Source organism: Dryobates pubescens, chromosome 7 (assembly GCF_014839835.1).
Source record: "Dryobates pubescens isolate bDryPub1 chromosome 7, bDryPub1.pri, whole genome shotgun sequence".
Lineage (NCBI taxonomy): Eukaryota > Metazoa > Chordata > Aves > Piciformes > Picidae > Dryobates > Dryobates pubescens.
In genome coordinates this window covers 41,813,023-41,833,481 of record NC_071618.1, presented here as the reverse complement: position 1 = coordinate 41,833,481, position 20,459 = coordinate 41,813,023, and the positions used below count along the sequence as shown (strand labels likewise).

At 49.6% G+C, this 20,459-nt stretch overlaps 2 protein-coding genes across 2 annotated transcripts in view; both read right to left on the bottom strand.

Annotated features, from left to right (window-relative positions):
• COG3 (component of oligomeric golgi complex 3) overlaps window positions 1–580 on the bottom strand; it is a 55,792-nt gene extending 55,212 nt beyond the window's left edge. Inside the window, exon 1 of the mRNA XM_054163106.1 lies at window positions 400–580. Coding sequence (XP_054019081.1) covers window positions 400–561 — 162 coding nt within the window. The 5' untranslated portion in view covers window positions 562–580. The remainder of the gene's footprint in view (window positions 1–399) is intronic.
• Window positions 581–5,163: 4,583 nt separating this feature from the next.
• SLC25A30 (solute carrier family 25 member 30) lies at window positions 5,164–17,514 on the bottom strand. The gene is made up of 9 exons (XM_009907705.2): window positions 17,440–17,514; window positions 16,480–16,627; window positions 15,420–15,514; window positions 14,258–14,343; window positions 11,687–11,782; window positions 10,606–10,730; window positions 8,720–8,858; window positions 7,910–7,990; window positions 5,164–6,549 (listed from the first exon to the last, which is right to left on the bottom strand). Exons 1-9 carry the CDS (start codon window positions 17,501–17,503, stop codon window positions 6,508–6,510), a joined length of 876 nt encoding a protein of 291 aa, XP_009906007.1. The 5' UTR covers window positions 17,504–17,514; the 3' UTR covers window positions 5,164–6,507.
• Window positions 17,515–20,459: the final 2,945 nt, after the last annotated feature.

Sequence of the window (20,459 nt, the reverse complement as noted above, 5' to 3'; positions counted from 1 at the left end):
CCCAGGTCCCTCTCTGCCTGTCACTGCGCTGCCTCCGAGCAAGGCAGGGCGGGCAGGTAGCACCGCGGCGTGGGGTGCCTGGGCGAAGCTGAGGGAAGAGCCCTCTCGAGGGAGGCAAACCCGGGCGACGGACTAGGGCAGAGGTTGCGGGCGCAGCGCGGCGGGCTCAGGGTCCCGCCGGCCCGAAGCCCCACCAGAAAGCAAAACGCTGCTGAGCCCCGTTAAGAAACCGGGGGAGAGTGGCGGCCCCACAGGCCTTAAGCAGCCAGACCACCAACCCCGGCCGCCTGGCGACGTGGCACCGCGGAGCCGCCCGCCCGCCCGCCCGCCCTCTCTTCCTCCCTCCCTCTCTCCCTCCCTCCCTCCCTCCCACCGAACCGGGCATCGCTGCCACCTCACCTCAGGCGGTACCGGTAGGTTCTCGGCTGCCGCCTTCAGCTCCAGCACCGAGTCCGTCTGGCGGTCGCTGAGCGGCGCGGAGGGCTGCGGGCGGCGGTCCCACAGGCTCAGGCGGTCCCGCACCTCCCTGCCCGCTGGCTCCGCAGGCGGCGGCTCCGCCATGCTGGCGGCAGCGGTGGAGCGCAGCGGCCGGGCCGGGCCGAGGAGCGGAGCGGGACGCTGGGGAGCGCGGCGGCGCTTCCGGGGCACGCACAGCGCACCCGGCTCCGCGTCGCGTGGCAGCAGCGTCATGCGCGAGGAGAAGTGCGTCAGACAGGGGAGGAAGGGAGGGGAGAGAGCGACAGAGCGGCGGCCGGACGCCATGGCGCCCCCTGCCGGCGAGGAGGAGCGGAGGCGTCTGCGGCGTGAGCCGACCCCGCCGCGCTCCCTCGCGGGGCGTCCGTGACCGTGCGGGTCCGCGGGGGACACCGCCGAGCAGCACCGAGGAAGAGCAGGGCCGGCACCTGACTCGTCCCTGCGCTCCCTAGCGTGTGTTCTCCCGAGAGGGAGCCCGCAGGACATCCCCGATGAGAGTACCTTGCGGCGGGACACCCTCCCACCGCCGCCAGCCAGGCTGCTGGAGCCCATTGCTCTGCCCCGGAGTCGGTTGAGGGAGTTCTATCCAAACATCTGAGAGTTATAACCAAGATTTGCTCTTGCAGCAGGGCTTTTGATCTAGATTAAGAGGACAGGTAAAGTTCTCCTTAAATGGACGAGTGAAGGAATGGAATGGAATGGCATGGCATGGCATGGCATGGAATGAACCAGGTTGGAAAAGACCTTTGAGATCATCGAGTCCAACCTATCACCCAACACCATCTAATCAACTAAACCATGGCACCAAGTGCCTCATCCAGTCACTTCCTAAACACCTCCAGGGATGGTGACTCCACCACCTCCCTGGGCAGCACATTCCAATGGCAAATCTCTCTTGCTGGGAAGAATTTCTTCCTAACATCCAGCCTAAACCTCCCCTGGCACAGCTTGAGACTGTGTCCTCTTGTTCTGGTGCTGGTTGCCTGGGAAAAGAGACCAACCCCAACCTGGCTGCAACCTCCCTTCAGGGAGTTGTAGACAGCAAACTGTTGTGCACTGTGAAACCAGTGCCTGCCCCTGGAAAAGGCTCCTGTCTCCCCACCTACCCCTTGGTGAGCACTTACCTCTGAAGCAGGCTGGGCCAGGCACCCATCACTCCTTTTTCTATTAACCCTTTGGTTCTCCCCCAAGGGCCAGGGCAGCCCTGACAACCGGTGAGAAGCAGCCCTCCATGGTGACAGTGTGTGTCATTTCTGGGGTTGCTTAGCCTGGAGAAGAGGAGGCTCAGGGGAGACCTCATTGCTGTCTACAACTCCCTGAAGGGAGGTTGTAGCCAGGTGGGGGTTGGTCTCTTCTCCCAGGCAACCAGCACCAGAACAAGAGGACACAGTCTCAAGCTGCACCAGGGGAGGTTTAGGCTGGATGTCAGGAAGAAATACTTCCCAGCAAGAGAGATTGGCCATTGGGATGTGCTGCCCAGGGAGGTGGTGGAGTCACCATCCCTGGAGGTGTTTAGGAAGAGCCTGGATGAGGCACTTGGTGCCATGGTTTAGTTGATCAGATGGTGTTGGGTGATAGGTTGGACTGGATGATCTGGAAGGTCTTTTCCAGCCTGCTTCATTCTATTCTATTTCACATCACCATCTAACTTCCTCACTTCTGCACTGGTTTTCCTTTCTCTGCAGCATCACCCCTTGAGCACAGCTGCCTTTTGCCACCATGGCTCAGAGCCTGCTGCAGAGGATCATTCTTGAACTTCCAAAATACTCTTTATTATCTTTGTTTTGCTGTTCAGCTTTGCACACCTAGCTGTTGTCATTCCACATTGAACTGTATCTCAGTTGAGGCATTTCTGAACGAAGGAGCTTGAAAACAGCTCTGAGTGTTCACTGCAGCCCAGACCCTGACCTTCCATTCCACTGTTTTGATGTCTTTTGTCTCTAGCAGTTGATTTTACAGTCCATCTTGTCCATGAGTCCTTCTGGGGCAGCACATTCCCCTTACTCCAGACTGGCAGATTCATCAACCCCCTCAGAGCTGCATCTGTCAGCTTTGTGCTACCACATATGAACTCCAGAAGCCCACTGATTGCAAGTGTCATCAGCATTCCACTGCTACACAGAGCTGATTGAGCCATTCCAGACCAGCTCTCATAGAGTATGAAATGGCCTCATAGTTTAAGATATGCCAAAGAATGAAATGCTGCATTCCAGCAGTATAGTTCCCCTGGAATCCAGGAAGAAGTAGTTAGAGACCTGCTCAGCCCCTTAGATGCCCACAAGTCCATGGGACCGGTTGGGATCCATCCTAGGGTGCTGAGAGAGCTGGCAGAGGAGCTGGCCAAGCTGCTCTCCATCATTTTTCAGCAGACCTGGCTCACTGGAGACATCCCAGAGGACTGGAAGCTGCCAACGTGATGCCCATCCACAAGAAGGGCCGGTTGGATGAGCCAGGGAATTCCAGGCCTGTCAGCCTGACCTCAGTGCAGGGCAAGATTATGGAACAGGGCATCTTGAGTGCAATCACACAGCACTTAGAGGATGGCCAAGGGATCAGGCCCAGCCAGCATGGGTTTAGGAAGGGCAGGTCCTGCCTGACCAACCTGATCTCCTTCTATGAGCAGGTGACTGCCTGGTGGGTGTGGGGCAGGCTGTGGATGTAATCTGCCTGGACTCCAGCAAGGCCTTTGACACCATCCCCCACAGCAAACTCCTGGCCAAGCTGTCAGCCCCTGGCTTGGACAGCAGCACTCTGAGCTGGGTTAGGAACTGGCTGGAGGCTGAGCCCAGAGAGTGGTGGTGAATGGTGCCACAGCCAGCTGGCAGCCAGGCACTAGTGGTGTGCCCCAGGGATCAGTGCTGGGCCTCATCCTGTTCAATATCTTTATTGATGATCTGGAGGAGGGGATTGAGTCCATCATCAGTAAATTTGCAGATTACACCAAGCTGGGGACAGGTATTGATCTGTTAGAGGGTAGGAGACCTCTGCAGAGAGGCCTTGCCAGGCTGGACAGATGGGCAGAGTCCAAGGGCATGAGATTGAACACAACTAAGTGCTGGCTTCTGCACTTTGGCCACAGCAACCCCATGCAGTGCTACAGGCTGGGGTCAGAGTGGCTGGAAAGCAGCCAGGAAGAAAGGGACCTGGAGCTACTGGTGGATAGTAGGCTGAACATGAGGCAACAGTGTGCCCAGGTGGCCAAGAAGGCCAATGGCATCCTGGCCTGGATCAGAAATAGTGTGGCCAGCAGGAGCAGGGAAGTCATTGTGCCCCTGGACTCAGCACTGGTCAGGGCCACACCTTGAGTCCTGTGTCCAGTTCTGGGCCCCTCAGTTTAAGAAGGACTGAGACTCCTGAGGAGAGAGCTGGGGTTGCTTAGCCTAGAGAAGAGGAGGCTCAGGGGAGACCTTCTTGCTCTCTACAACTCCCTGAAGGGAGGTTGTAGCCAGGTGGGGGTTGGTCTCTTCTCCCAGGCAAGCAGCACCAGAACAAGAGGACACAGTCCCAAGCTGTGCTAGGGGAGGTTTAGGCTGGATGTTAGGAAGAAATTCTTCCCAGAAAGAGAGATTGGCCATTGGAAGGTGCTGCCCAGGGAGGTGGTGGAGTCCCCATCCCTGGAGGTGTTTAGGAAGAGACTGGATGGGGTGCTTGGTGCCATGGTTTAGTTGATTAGCTGGTGTTGGGTGATAGGTTGGACTCGATCTCGAAGGTCTTTTCCACCCTGGTTAATTCTATTCTAAGACATGGTTAATTCATCTTATTCAGCCAATAAATTACAGGGGCATAAACTTAACTACAGCAACTTTAGCCTGGCTTGGCTAAGTAACCAGTAACACAATCCAGTTCAATGCCAGCAACAGTTTTCCCTCTGTTAATCACCTTGAAGCATTTGAATGCCCACCCACCTCCCCTCTCAAGCTTCCACATCAAAAGCAGTTCAGAGGCATTACATAATGGTTTCAAAACTTTTACTCAGTTCACATATTTAAAGCACACACTTCCTTTGTGTAGTGTACAAAAAAAACCCCACCCCACTTACAAATAGTTCTATCAAAGCACAGAAACTGCTGTAAGGAAAAAAACACAACACTGCACAGAAGCATAACCCAGATATAGATATGGGTATAAAAACCATTGTCCCTTAGGAAAGAAAGTGCCTTGTGCATTTAAAAAGCCATTTGTGAGCTCAAAATCAGTCACTTCATCTCTATGAAATTTAAGTGGAATGAGGCTGAGGCAGCTGGGGTTGCTTAGCCTGCAGAAGAGGAGGCTCAGGGGAGACCTTCTTGCTGTCTGCTACTACCTGAAGGGAGGTTGTAGGCAGGTGGGGGTTGGTCTCCTCTCCCAGGCAACCAGAACAAGAGGACACAGTCTCAAGCTGCACCAGAGGAGGTTTAGGCTGGAGGTGAGGAAGAAATTCTTCCCAGAAAGAGTGATTGGCCATTGGAATGTGCTGCCCAGGGAGGTGGTGGAGTTACATTCAGTATTCAGTATCACCAAGGTTGGAAGAGACCTCAAAGATCATCGAGTCCAACCTGTCACCACAGACCCCATGACTGGAGTAGGGAGGACACTAGGGCCCACTGCAGGCTTGAACTCACAAGCTTCCCATTAAGGGTCTTATGTGCTACCAACTGAGCCACAACATCTTCAACCTACCATCCCCACCAACACTGGAAGTGTTTAAGTAGAGACTGGATGGGGCACTTGGTGCCATGGTTTGGTTGATTAGATGGTGTTGGGTGATAGGTTGGACACAATGATCTCAAAGGTCTTTTCCAACCTGGTTAATTCTATTCTAAGGACTGAACAAAAATGGTTAAGAGACCAACACAATGCCACAAGAATGGTGAAGCTATGCATCCTGCTTTGAGCACTGAAGGACCCCTGTATGACTTGCATCTCACAGGGCTCCTTTCCTGGTATTGAACAGCAGCAGCATTTGTAAGAACTTTGGCATAATTGTGTAGTTAGTAATGGCCTTGAGGTTTTGATACACATTTAAGCCAAGCAAGGGTAACATTTGAGCTCATAGTTGTTCTGACTGGTGTGTAATGACAACCTGGGCCTGCTTGCTGTACGAAAGTGCTCAGTAGTTTTTGGTGTGAGTGCCTTTGAGAACAAGAAAAGCAGCCTTCATAGTACAGGTACCTGTGGAAGGGTTTGGTTCTTTTCACACAGACACCTACACCACACAGCCTCAACTGCTCAGCCTGAAACTTGCATAACACAACAGCCAGCAGCCATTACAAGTAGCTCTTCCCAGCAACAGAAGAAGAATGTCAAGTTTCTCTGCAAGATAGGCAGATGAGCATGGGCTTGTTTGGGCACATGAATATGCTGATGAACCACTCATGCTGAATGATACATCAGGGATGTGTGGGGGACAGCCCCCCCTTTCCTGGAGATATGCAAAGCTGACAAGTGCAGCAGCCACACTTGCAAATGAAGCTGGATAACTCCCAGCAAGTTCTGCATGCAGGCATCTGAGGGCTCAGAACACAGGAAAGCTCCAAAGCCAGGAGCAGATTTTGTGTTGCAGAAGGTTGTTTTGCTGAATTGAAAGCTTGCATAGATGCCTCCTGGTGACTTCCAGGTAAGGAGGAACTCTAAGCTAGTGCAGTCCAATTGCACACTTCTGAAACCAAGAGAAGCCCAGCTCCTTGGTACCACCTATCTTCCTCTAGAGAAAGATTGTTCTTTGTCTCTTACACTGTGCATCTAAGCCTCAACAACATTGCATTACCCATCTTCACATTAACAACACTTAAAGTTGACTGAAGGTATTCCACCTCATTTGGTTCAGGCCAGGAAACAGTGCACATCATCCACGGAATCACACCAGCAAGCCACTGCCACAGCAGCCAGTTAGCCCAGAAGTCACTTCCAGGCTGTTCTCATTCACAAGGGCCTTGTAATCACCTCTTCCTTTGGTCAGTACCTCAGGCAATAAAGAGCAGGCACTCAGGATAACTTAAGAGGTTGCTCTAAACTCACAGTACATGAACAGAATTCAGCACAGAGCTCAGCCTGTCACAAGTCTAATTTCTTCAGCTGTTCATATGTCAGAAAGAACTGGAAGGGCTGATTAAGGAAAAGAGTTTCCTCTTCATGTAGTAGAAAATGGTCACTTCACTACTGAAGAACAGCAGCATGTATGTGAAACTTTGCTCTTCTCTTGGTGCTCTCCTTCTAACAGTGCTGGTTGACCATTTTTGTTATGCAGAACCATTATTTCAGGGCACTCCCATACATGAAAAGCGTGAAGGCTGGTGAAGCCAACTGCTTTCCCATCCCTGCTCCTCAGCATGTGGAGAGCAGTGGAGAGCAGTGGAGAGCAGTGGAGAGCAGTGGAGAGCAGTGGAGAGCAGTGGAGAGCAGTGGAGAGCAGTGGAGAGCAGTGGAGAGCAGTGGAGAGCAGTGGAGAGCAGTAGAGAGCAGTAGAGAGCAGTAGAGAGCAGTAGAGAGCAGTAGAGAGCAGTAGAGAGCAGTAGAGAGCAGTAGAGAGCAGTAGAGAGCAGTAGAGAGCAGTAGAGAGCAGTAGAGAGCAGTAGAGAGCAGTAGAGAGCAGTAGAGAGCAGTAGAGAGCAGTAGAGAGCAGTAGAGAGCAGTAGAGAGCAGTAGAGAGCAGTAGAGAGCAGTAGAGAGCAGTAGAGAGCAGTAGAGAGCAGTAGAGAGCAGTAGAGAGCAGTAGAGAGCAGTAGAGAGCAGTAGAGAGCAGTAGAGAGCAGTAGAGAGCAGTAGAGAGCAGTAGAGAGCAGTAGAGAGCAGTAGAGAGCAGTAGAGAGCAGTAGAGAGCAGTAGAGAGCAGTAGAGAGCAGTAGAGAGCAGTAGAGAGCAGTAGAGAGCAGTAGAGAGCAGTAGAGAGCAGTAGAGAGCAGTAGAGAGCAGTAGAGAGCAGTAGAGAGCAGTAAAACCACTCCAAACCCCCTCAGACTTTACTTTGATGCAGCTTTGATGCACTGGAGTAGGTTTGCTCATGGCAAACCCACAAATGTTACTGCCAAGCCACTCCCCAGGGTTCCAATCAGCTGGCTCTGGAACCAAACACCCAGTTGTGTGAGACTAAGATAAATACAACAACATTTCCTTGCTCACTGCCAACATGTCCCCCAGTTCTAGACATAACCCCCATTCCTAACTCAGCTGGCCAATTGTATTTCACACTAGGCTCCAAACTCAGCAGATGGACAAGTATGGCATTGGAAAACCAGTGTTTCTCAAGATCACATTCCAACATTCACTGAGAGCACCACAAATTCACTTCCACCAGCAGCAGGTGAGTGCAAAAAATGGTCAGCTACACAGCTTTCCATCCATAAACAAGGGAATACTTGTGCTGACATGACACCTCCTAGACTGAGCACTCCATGATAGTATCAATGTGCTGTTCTACAGCTAGCTTAGGAGGTTTGCACACCTTTGAAAAGGATACAATGATATTCCAAGGACCAAGCCTTAACCAGTTGGGCCAAAATCCTTTATAAAGAGCAATGAAGCCTTCATTCTTCCATGTCTGGAAACAAACAAACAAAACAACCCACAAACATAGCAAGAACACACAACAATTCTTTTAGTGTTAAATGTGGTGAGGAGAAAGTTCCTCACAGAGAGGGTTGAGGACCATTGGAATGTGCTGCCCAGGGAGGTGGTGGAGTCCCTGTCCCTTGTTCAAAAGGGGATTGGATGTGGCACTTGAAGCCATGGCTTAGTTAGTCCTGAGGTGTTGGGTGACAGGTTGGACTGGATGATCTCTGAGGTCTTTTCCAACCTTATTGATTCTATGAAGAGCATCTCAGCTAACCTTCTATACCACTGAAGGAGATTGCTTGGTGCTGTAACCATGTTTCAAATGCAGCATGATGAGGCAGGGAAATGAGGCAAAGAAACATTTCCCTAGATCAAAGCAAGATGAGTAATGCCTGCAGCATTACCTGGCAGGTAAAGATGGAGTCCAGGTCACTTAATGCTTATCTCAGATTGGTCCACATTGCATTTGATTTCACAAATGGCTCTGGACATTGTGACCTGGACTGTTAGACTGGATTGCTCACTCTGTTTGGACACTGAAAACCTTCTCACACACTATTCTCTGTGTAAAATGCCATCCAATGGAGGGATGGAAGAAAAGCAGCCAAAACAATGACTTAATTACTAAAGAAGCTTAAACCAACTTCAAGTTCTACACCAAAACTATTGCTTGACAGCAGCAGTTTCTGCTTATGTTGGGACATGAACAGCTTACTTGTAACAGGCAATCCAAGGTACCCTTATAGTTGGAGTGTCCTCCATGTTGGTGGCTTCTCTGATTCATCATGCGTGTTCTCACAACATCAATGGGGTTGGATGCAAGGGCTCCAGCTAACCCACAGGTGAAACTTGAGCTGGTGGAAGAAGAGTCAAATTCCATTAGAGATGGATTAGAGTCACATTCCATTAGAGATGCACAAGAATCCTCCCTTCCCAGTAACACATAGTGAGGACAAGGTTAATGCTTGCAGTTAAAAATGACATCAGATAAGGTATGGGAAGCTATTCTGGATGGATCATAAGGTGTGGCCAAACCAGTGCTTTGTGTCCAGTTCTGGGCCACTCAATATAAAGAAGGAAATTGAGACACTTGAATGTGTCCAAAGAAGGGCAATGAGGCTGGGGGGTAGGCCTTGATCACAGCCCTGTGAGGAGAGGCTGAGGGAGCTGGGGTTGCTTAGCCCGGAGAAGAGGAGGCTCAGGGGAAACCCTCTTGCTGTCTACAACTACCTGAAGGGAGGTTGTAGCCAGGTGGGGGTTGGTCTCTTCTCCCAGGCAACCAGCACCAGAACAAGAGGACACAGTCTCAAGCTGTGCCAGGGAAAGTCTAGGCTAGAGGTGAGGAGAGACTTCTTCCCAGAAAAAGAGATTGGCCATTGGAATGTGCTGCCCAGGGAGGTGGTGGAGTCACCATCACTGGAGGTGTTCAAAAAGGGACTGGATGTGGCACCTGGAGCCATGGTTTAGTTACTCATGAGGTGTTGGGTGATAACTGGACTTGATAATTGCTGAGGTCTTTTCCAAACCTATTGATTCTATGATCACTTTGAAGATTTGATATACAGCCCTCACAAGGTTTCTGTACACTTGAATAGATGTTTGTGCCTCTGAGAGCAGCAAATATCACAGTATCACAGTATCACAGTAACTAAGGTTGGAAGAGACCCCAAGGATCATCAAGTCCAACCTGTTCCAACAGACCTCACAACTAGATCATAGCACCAAATATTCAATTGAAACTTTCCTTTAGCCTCAATTTGCAAAGCTGAGTGATTCAGATCATCTCAATAAAATTCTATATTCACAAGAAATTTAGATGCAAACCCTAAATAAAATTAGCTTCCATGCTACTTGCTGTCATTTGTGATGCACAAGAAAGTGCAGACACATCAGGAGTATAGAACAGAATAGAATTAACCAGGTTGGAAAAGACCTTTGAGATCATCAAGTCCAACCTATCACCCAACACCATCTGATCAACTAAACCATGGCACCAAGTGCCTCATCCAGTCTCTTCCTAAACACCTCCAGTGAGGGTGACTCCACCACTTCCCTGGGCAGCACATTCCAGTGGCCAATCACTCTGCCTGGGAAGAACTTCTTCCTAACACCCAACCCAAACCTCCCCTGGTGCAGCTTGAGACTGTGTCCTCTTGTTCTGGTGCTGCTTGCCTGGGAGAAGAGACCAACCCCAACCTGGCTACAACCTCCCTTCAGGGAGTTGGAGACAGCAAGAAGGTCTCCCCTGAGCCTTCCCTTCTCCAGGCTAAGCAACCCCAGCTCCCTCAGCCTCTCCTCACAGGGCTGTGCTCCAAACCCCTCCCCAGCCTCGTTGCCCTTCTCTGGACACCTTCCAGCAACTCAACATCTTTCCTAAACTGAGGGGCCCAGAACTGGACACAAGACTCAAGGTGTGGCCTAACCAGTGCTGAATCCAGGGGCACAATGACCTCCCTGCTCCTGCTGGCCACACTGTTCCTGATTCAGGCCAGGATGCCATTGGCCTTTTTCGGCCACCTGGGCACACCTAGATTGCTGACAGACAACTTCCAGATTCCTTCTCCATGCGGCTGAGTCATGCAAGCAGTTTGCTCAACTCACAGGAAGTGGGTATATACTGTGTCTCCCATAAATCCAGACAGAATGATGTGCTTCTTCGTCATGTCGTACACCGGCAGCTCCACTCCAACAACGACGGCAGCTCTCTGTGCTGTCAGTGAGACTCCCTGTCCACAAAGAACCACAACAACAGAGCTGAGATTTGAAGCTGACTTCTGTGCCTAGCTTTTAGAGTAACAAAGCCATTAGAATGGGCTGCCCATGGAGGTGGTAGAGTCACCATCACTGGAGGGGTTTAGGAAGAGACTGGATGGGGTGCTTGGTGCCATGGTTTAGTTGATTAGATGGTGTTGGGTGATAGGTTGGACTCGATCTCCAAGGTCTTTTCCAACCTGGTTAATTCTATTCTAAGAACATGGTGAACTCAAATAAGGCTAATTATCATAGAAGAGTTTGGCTTGGGTGGGGGTAGGTCTCTTCTCCCAGGCAATCAGCACCAGAACAAGAGGACACAGTCTCAAGCTGCGCCAGGGGAGGTTTAGGCTGGAGGTGAGGAGAAACTTCTTCACAGAGGGAGTTGTTGGCCATTGGAATGTGCTGCCCAGGGAGGTGGTGGAGTCACCATCACTGGAGGTGCTCAGGAAGACACAGGATGGGGTGCTTGGTGCCATGGTTTAGTTGATTAGATGGTGTTGGGTGATAGGTTGGACTCAATGATCTCAAAGGTCTTTTCCAACCTGGTTAATTCTGTTCTAGTCTAATTTGAGCTACAAGTGATGCTCATTAGTAGCTTTACTTCCAAATAGTCTTTAGTACATGAGCAGAGCACACAGTTTGAGAGGTGTCTTGCAAAGGGAGGTTGAATTAGTCCTACAGCCAGCCACCTTAAAGCCATTTGTCTCCCCTCTATTAATAAAGTGGCTAATCCTTGGACTCAAGACTGGCAGTAACCCTTCATCAAAATGCACCAAGATGCCAGCAGTGAAGCAGTCATGAGCAATGAGAGACATACCAGCTACTGACTTCTCCATGTTTTGTCTGAGGATATTGCAGAAGCACATGAAATTCAGCTGAGCAAGAGAGTGTACTTCAAGTGCAAGATACAGCACAGAAAAAAACTTGCCTTCCATAAGCCTTTAGTGCCTTCATTTTGGTAGATCTGTATGAAGTTGCCCATCATTCCTCCTTGAATCACTCTACCTTGGGCTTGCATTCTGATCTGAGATTAATTTGAGGAGACAGTTAGGAAGCAAATACTTTTCAAACACACAACCACCAGCAGCTTAAAGCATTAATAAAACTCCAGTAAGATACAGTAAGTGGTGAAGTCAGCTCCTCTTTGAACACAAATTAATAGCTGATATGAAATGAAGAGTATCATAGTATCAGTCAGGGTTGGAAGGGACCACAAGGATCCAACCCCCCTGCCATGGGCAGGGACACCCCACACTACATCAGGCTGGCCAGAGCCTCATCCAGCCTGGTCTTGAACACCTCCAGGGATGGGGCCCCAACCACCTCCCTGGACAACCCATTCCAGGGCTTCACCACTCTCATGGGGAAGAACTTCCTCCTCACCTCCAGCCTCAATCTCCCCACCTCCAGCTTTATTCCATTCCCCCTAGTCCTATCACTCCCTGAGATCCTGACAAGTCCCTCCCCAGCCTTCTTGTAGGCCCCCTTCAGATAGAGCTGCCCAGGGAGGGGGTTGAGTCACCGTCCCTGGAGGTGTTCAAGAGGGGACTGGACGTAGCACTTGGTGCCATGGTTTAGTCATGAGGTCTGTGGTGACAAGTTGGCCTCCATCTTTGAGGTCTCTCCCAACCTTGGTGATACTGTGATGTTGCCATAACTATAATGCAATCTCTTGAAGTGCCTTTAGCTATCCAAAGGCAGCTGCTAATTTTGAACCAGCACATGTGGGGGTGCAGTTATTAACTGCATTAAGTCACGTCTATTCCTGTACTTGTACAGGGCTCCATTTAGATTAGACTGACAGATGGATTCGGCAGGATGTCCTTTACAGTGGTCACAGGCACATGGCAAAATAAAGCCTTCAAAAGACCAAGGTTTCAGCTAGGGAGAAGAAATGATCTTTGACCCTGTGGATTTGTTAGAATGGCCTTGGGAGCTTGCCATGCTAACTATCAACTACAAATCCGGCGACGTCACTTTGGGAACTAACCGATGGAAGCCACACTTCAAAGAGAGGTTTGTTTGTAAAGCCTCTACACAGCCACACCAGCCCTGGGAAGGATTAAGTTTTCCAGGAGTATTATATGAACACAGTGTTCTGGATTTTTTTCCATTAAAGGCAGCCATTTAAGTCAAGCTGAGGAGAAAGTTCTTCCCAGAGAGAGTTGTTAGCCCTTGGAACGCGCTGCCCCGGGGAGGTGGTGAAGTCACCGTCCCTGGAGGTGTTCAAGAGGGGATTGGAGGTGGCACTTGGTGCCATGGTTAATAGTCCTGAGGTGTTGGGTGACAGGTTGGACTTGATCTCTGAGGTCTTTTCCAACCTTATTGATTCTAAGTCAGATGCTACAGGTTTGTAATTTAAATACCATCAACACTTCCAAGGAAGATAAAAATGGATCACTGACTGTCATTAAGCTAACAGATTCTTGAAGAGGTGATCATGTCAGCAGTTCATTTTAAAAGGCTCATGCTGGAACACTGTTTCTATGAAAACTGGATTGCAAAGCTTCTCTACCTTGAGTACTGTGTCCAGTTCTGGACCCCTCAATGTAAGAAGGTCATTGAGACTCTTGAACGTGTCCAGAGAAGGGCAACAAAGCTGGGGAGGGGTTTGGAGCACAGCCCTGTGAGGAGAGGCTGAGGGAGCTGGGGTTGCTTAGCCTGGAGAAGAGGAGGCTCAGGGGAGACCTCCTTGCTCTCTACCTGAAGGGAGGTTGTAGCCAGGTAGGGGTTGGTCTCTTCTCCCAGGCAAGCAGCACCAGAACAAGAGGACACAGTCTCAAGCTGTGCCAGGGGAGGTTTAGGTTCAAGGCAAGGAGAAAGTTCTTCACAGAGAGAGTTGTTAGCCATTGGAATGTGCTGCCCAGGGAAGTGGTGGAGTCACCATCCCTGGAGGTATCTGCAAAGGGACTGGACATGGCACTTGAAGCCATAGTTTAGTAGTCATGAGGTCTTGGGTGACAGGTTGGACTTGATGATCTCTGAGGCCTTTTCCAACCTTATTGATTCTATAGGGTTAAGCCACCATATAGCAGAAGTAGCACTGATACTCTTGCCTCTGAATTGGTCTCCACCTATTTTTAGCCCTAGAGGCATCCTAATATAACAGTATATATATACAGGTTATACAGCATATATATAACAGGTTGGACTTGATGATCCTTGGGGTCTCTTCCAACCTTGGTTATACTGTGATACTGTATTACTAAAAAGCATGGATAAAATACATAGTGTGGCTTCCACACAAGCACTATAGCATAAAAGTGAGTCAAGTTATTCCCTCCCCAACCCCAGAGAAAGTTCTACCTCCCCAGCCACCAGTTTCCTGGTCCTTCCAAATAATTAGCAGGGACTAGAAGGAAGTCCCAAGGTTCAGATGACACAGATTTTTAACAGCTGAGATGAGATAAGGTTACAATCCAACAAATGCTATACTGCTCAGGAGATTCCCCATGTAATCAAGGGCAAAAACTAGGGACAAGCTACGTAGCACAATTACCTTCAAGACATCTGTCGGGTTGGCAATAGATGAAGAGATGACTCCCGAAAGAATGCCACAGAGCACATTTACCATCAGAGTCTCATCTGCTCCATGAAAGAGAGAGTTTAGCTGCAGGTGTACAAAGCTTGAAATGTGTAACAACAGGATAGAATAGAATGAACCAGGTTGGAAAAGACCTTTGAGATCAAGTCCAACCTATCACCCAACACCATCTAATCAACTAAACCATGGCACCAAGCACCCCATCCAGTCTCTTCCTAAACACCTCCAGGGATGGTGACTCCACCACCTCCCTGGGCAGCACATTCCAATGGCCAATCACTCCATGAAGAACTTCCTCCTAATGATGATGCAACCCCTCCTTTAACCAGAGAGAGTGACAATTACAGAAGCTATAAAAACTGCTCTGACAAGTTTCCCTTGCTGACTCACTTAGCTGTAATTGGTACAGCGAATGTCTTCTCAATAGACTTCTTCAAATCACTGCAGTAAGATACCAAATCCTGGCCTGCATCAGGAATAGTGTGGCCAGCAGGAGCAGGGAAGTCATTTTGCCCCTGTACTTTGCACTGGTTAGGCAACACCTTGAGTCCTGTGTCCAGTTCTGGGACCCTCAGTTTGGGAAGGGCATTGAGACACTTGAGCATGTCCAGAGAAGGGCAACAAGGCTGGGGAGAGGCCTCGAGCACAGCACTGTGAGGAGAGGCTGAGGGAGCTGGGATTGGTTAGCCTGGAGAAGAAGAGGCTCAGGGGACACCTCACTGCTCTCACCAACTCCCTGAAGGGAGGTTGTAGCCAGGTGGGGGTTGGTCTCTTCTCCCAGGCAAGCAGCACCAGAACAAGAGGACACAGTCTCAAGCTGCACCAGGGGAGGTTTGGGCTGGATGTTAGGAAGAAATTCTTCCCAGGAAGAGTGATTGGCCATTGGAATGTGCTGCCCAGGGAGGTGGTGGAGTCACCATCACTGGAAGTGTTTAGGGAGAGACTGGATGAGGCACTTGGTGCCATGTTTGAGTTGATTAGATGGTGCTGGGTGATAGGTTGGACAAGAAGATCTCTGAGGTCTTTTCCAACCTTATTGATTCAATGATTCAAATGGAAACAACCATCTTCAAGCAAAAGAGTCCTCAATTAAGTTTAAAAACCCCACAACACTCACCTTCTGGGTGCTCAACAAACATTCTTTTTAAGCTCTGGTAAGTGCCTATTTTTATTGTTCCATAGGAAGCTTGACGGAGCATCGCAGGAGCAATCCTGTGAAAACACACAGTCATAATATTTGTGCTCAAAGTTGCAAAGGACTGATTAGAATAGAATAGAGTTAACCAAGTTGGAAAACACCTTTGATATCATCAAGTCCAACCTATCACCCAACACCATCTAATCAACTAAACCACGGCACCAAGCACCCCATCCAGGCTCTTCCTAAACACCTCCAGGGATGGTGACTCCACCACCTCCTTGGGCAGCACATTCCAATGGCCAATCTCTTTCTGGGAAGCCTTTCTTCCTCACCTCGAGCCTAAACCTCCCCTGGCACAGCTTGAGACTGTGTCCTCTTGTTCTGGTGCTGGTTGGCTGGGAGAAGAGACCAACCCCCACATGGCTACAACCTCCCTTCAGGGAGTTGTACACAGCAAGGTCTCCCCTGAGCCTCCTCCAGGCTAAGCAACCCCAGCTCCCTCAGCCTCTCCTCACAGGGCTGTGCTCCAAACCCCTCCCCAGCTTTGCTGCCCTTCTCTGGACACCTTCCAGCAACTCAACCTCTTTCCTAAACTGAGGGGCCCAGAACTGGACACAGGACTCAAGGTGTGGCCTAACCAGTGCCGAGTCCAGGGGCACAATGACCTCCCTGCTCCTGATGCAGGCCAGGATACCATTGGCCTTCTTGGCCACCTGGGCACACTGTTGGCTCATCTCTTTGCTTAAATGTTTTGTTTTCAAGGTAGGTGGGGCTTTTTTCAGACATTAATTGCTATTGCAGACTGCAAAGACTGAAGCCATCAAAGCTTGGGCTTTCAACTTCCAGATGAATTGAGGCTAACCCTGTAAATCTGAAACACAAGAATTCTCACACGTGGTGCCCTGGTTTAGTCCTGAGGTCTGTGGTGACAGGTTGGACTTGATGATCTTTGAGGTCTCTTCCAACCTTGGTGATACTGTGACAGATTTATCAACATACTGTTCATGAATTGTTACTGCAAGTCAATTAGCTTTACCCAGAGTATAAGGCTTTCAATCCTTCTTCTCTGCATATTCTGACCAGTGCATGCACCATCCCCCGGTACCGGATCTCTTTGTACTTGGCATCATTAACTTGACCTTGAACCTGCAGGCGTGTTTTGGTCAGATCAATGGGGAAAGTACCTTGAAGACAAACCAGAGAAGATCAGTCAAATACTTCCCTAAAGTAAAGAGAAGAACTAGAATAGAATTAACCAGGTTGAAAAAGACCTTTGAGATCATCGAGTCCAACCTATCCCCCAACAACATCTGATCAACTAAACCCTGGCACCAAGTGCCTCATCCATAGAATAGAATCATGGAATCAATAAGGTTGGAAAAGACCTCAGAGATCATGGAATCGAACCTGTCACCCAAAACCTCATGACTAACTAAGCCATGGCTTCAAGTGCCACATCCAATCCCCTCTTGAACACCTCCACAGTTGGTGACTTCAACACCTCCCTGGGCAGCACATTCCCAATGGCCAATCACTCTTTCTGTCAAGATCTTCTTCCTAACATCCAGCCTCAACCTCCTCTGGCACAGCTTGAGACTGTGTCCTCTTGTTCTGGTGCTGCTTGCCTGGGAGAAGAGACCAACCCCCACCTGGCTACAACCTCCCTTCAGGGAGTTGTAGACAGCACGAAGGTCTCCTCTGAGCCTCCTCTTCTCCAGGCTAAGCAACCCCAGCTCCCTCAGCCTCTCCTCACAGGGCTGTGCTCCAAACCCCTCCCCAGCTTTGTTGCCCTTCTCTGAACACCTTCCAGCAACTCAACATCTTTCCTATACACTGTAAACAAGTTCTGAGAAACTCTTCAGACAGCATTACAGAAGAACTCCTGTGCTCTAGGCCACCATATACTTTTGGCACTGACAGCATGGAACCAACCTTGTTTTAAAAGGGATTATCAAAGCATATGAAGTCATGTAAACAGTTAAAGGGGGAAGCTTACCACATTCTGCAGTGATTGATGCTAAACCTCCATAGATAAAGGGCTTCCAGTTTAGGGCTGACATGATGGATCCTTCCTTCTGTAAAATAAGACAATGATTTAATGATTCTGTAAGTGCTCATTATATATAGTAACACTTAAAATTGTGTGCCTTGTCCATTTGAGATGGATCACCTTAACACACTGAAGGCAAAAACATTCAATACTTTGGACAGTCAGAAGAAAGTAACCCTGCACAAAGGCACCTGGGTTCAAACCAATGACTCTGTTTGGGCCACCACTGTCCTCACTGTGAAAGGATAAATTAATTTGTCTCCCTGGCTTGAAAGAGGAGAATGGAATAGAATAGACCAGGTTGGAAAGACCTTTGAGATCATCGAGTCCAACCTATCACCCAACACCATCTGATCAACTAAACCATGGCACCAAGCACCCCATCAAATCTCTTCCTCAACACCTCCAGTGATGGTGACTCCACCACCTCCCTGGGCAGCACATTCCAATGGCAAATCTCTCTTTCTATGAGGAACTTCATCCTAACCCCCAGCCTAAATCTCCCCTGGCACAGCTTGAGACTGTGTCCTCTTGTTCTGGTGCTGGTTGCCTAAGGAGCACAGCAGTAAGTAGTCGCCAATGACTCTTACCAAAATGAATCATAGAATCAATAAGGTTGGAGAAAACCTTAGAGATCAAGTCAAACCTTTCACCCAACACCTCATGACTAACTACACCATGGCTTCAAGTGCTACATCCAACCCTTTTTGTACACTTGCAGTGATGGTGACTCCATTGGAGTTCATCAGTAACAAAAACTGAGCACATGAAAGAGTTGGGGCTGTTCAGTCTGGAGAAGAGAAGGCTCCCAGGTGACCTCATTGTGGCCTTCCAGTATCTGAAGGGGGCTACAAGAAGGCTGGGGAGGGACTGCTCAGGCTCTCAGGTAGTGATAGGACTAGGGGGAATGGAATGAAGCTGGAGGTGGGGAGATTGAGGCTGGAGGTGAGGAGGAAGTTCTTCCCCATGAGAGTGGTGAAGCCCTGGAATGGGTTGTCCAGGGAGGTGGTTGAGGCCCCATCCCTGGAGGTGTTTAAGAGCAGGCTGGATGAGGCTGTGGCCAGCCTGATCTAGTGTGGGGTGTCCCTGCCCATGGCAGGGGGTTGGAACTAGATGATCCTTGTGCTCCCTTCCAACCCTGACTGATACTATGATACCAATGATCCACTGTCCAAATGAAGTTAGCAATGGCTGCAGACACTGAAGATGCAGAAGTAGTTACTGCAGCCCTACTTCTCCTTTTGTTAACTCTATTTCACAAGGAGTCACCTGGGTCTTCAGTCTTCACAGAATCACCAAGGTTGGAAGAGACCTCAGGGATCATCCAACCTGTCACCACAGACCTCATGAATAAAGCATGGCACCAAGTGCCACGTCCAATCCCCTCTTGAACACCTCCAGGGATGGTGACTCCACCACGTCCCTGGGCAGCACATTCCAATGGCCAACAACTCTCTCAGTGAAGAGCTTTCTCCTCACCTCCAGCCTAAACTTCCCCTGGCGCAGCACTCACTAAAATAAAACCCCCTAGGAGCTCAGGATTTGAAACACTCAACAGCCAAACCCACAGAAATCCATCTTGCTCTTTACAACCACCAACCAAAAGGCAACAAAAAACACCCCAACAATAAGCAACCCCACATGTGAGAGACTAAATCTTGTCTCTCTTGATGTGACTCAAAGATAGAATCACCTTTGCTGCTTGCCCAGACAATAGCTGAACTGTACTGGGCACATGCCACTGGATAAGCACTCTCTGGAATGTGCAAGGATAAAGATTGCTCAGCAGACTGCAGCTGCCCTGGAAATATTGGACAGAGGCCACTGCTATCTATGCTCTCTGGAATATGCATACCTCAAAAACTGTATGAAAGATCTGAGCAACTACTGGCTCAGGAGAAGGAAAACATGAGGGAAGGAAAAGAGGAAGCAGGGAAGTCATTGTGCCCCTGGACTCAGCATTGGTTAGGTCACACCTTGAGTACTGTGTCCAGTTCTGGGCCTCTCTGTTTAAGAAGGACATTGAGACACTTGCATGTGTCCAGAGAATGGCAACAAGGCTGGGGAGAGGCTTTGAGCACAACCCTGTGAGGAGAGGCTGAGGGAGCTGGGGCTGTGTAGCCTGGAGAAGAGGAGGCTCAGGGGAGACCACATTGCTCTCTACAACTGCCTTAAAAGTGGTTGTAGCCAGGTGAGGTTGGTCTTTTCTGCCAGGCAACCTGCACCAGAACAAGAGGACACAGTCTCAAGCTGCACCATGGGAGGTTTAGGCTCAAGGTGGAGAGAAAGTTCTTCATGGAGAGAGTTGTTAGCCATTGGAATGTGCTGCCCAGGGAGGTGGTGGAGTCACCATCCCTGGAGCTGTTCAAGAGGGGACTGGACGTGGCACTTGGTGCCATGGTCTAGTCATGAGGTCTGTGGTGAAAGGTTGGACTCGATCTTTGAGGTCTCTTCCAATCTTAGTGATACTGTGAAAAGCCCTGGGCAATGCTGCTCTGAAGAAAAACAGAGGAAATACCAGGAGAGAAAAGGACAGAGACATCACCATGTAGCCTGGAGGCAGCAGACCAGGAGGAACCCTCTCTCTGTGTTCTAAGTTCTGCCTGCTGCAACTCATGAAGCTGAAGAGGCTGCTCAGAGAAGGACTTGGGGATCTCTCCCTCCCCTCCTCCAGTGGAGGACAGCACAGCCAACAAGGATAACATCTCCTGCATGCCAAAGCTGCAGCAGCCTTCCTCCACAGACCCAAACTGTCTTGGGGGGTGAGGGGTGTGGTAGTAACTCCTTTCTTCTTCTCTCTCCCTCTTCTCTATTTTCTCTCCTTCTGATCCATCCACTTTATTCTGTTAATAAAGAGCCTCACTGTTGATGTTTTGGCCTCGTTTCTGCCTCTAATTTCATAACAGTTCAAAAGAACTTGAGTTTCTTTCCCTCTCTGGACCAAGACACCACCACCACCACCCCCA

What these genes read in the sequence shown, in the direction of transcription:
- SLC25A30 (XM_009907705.2), bottom strand. Translation starts at nt 17,503, where the DNA reads ATGTCAGCCCTAAACTGGAAGCCCTTTATCTATGGAGGTTTAGCATCA. An exon ending in ATCAATCACTGCAGAATGTG is followed by an intron (nt 16,628 to 17,439) that starts GTAAGCTTCCCC and finishes TTTGTCTTCAAG; the next exon opens with GTACTTTCCCCATTGATCTG. An exon ending in TTGAAAGCCTTATACTCTGG is followed by an intron (nt 15,515 to 16,479) that starts GTAAAGCTAATT and finishes GTGTTTTCACAG; the next exon opens with GATTGCTCCTGCGATGCTCC.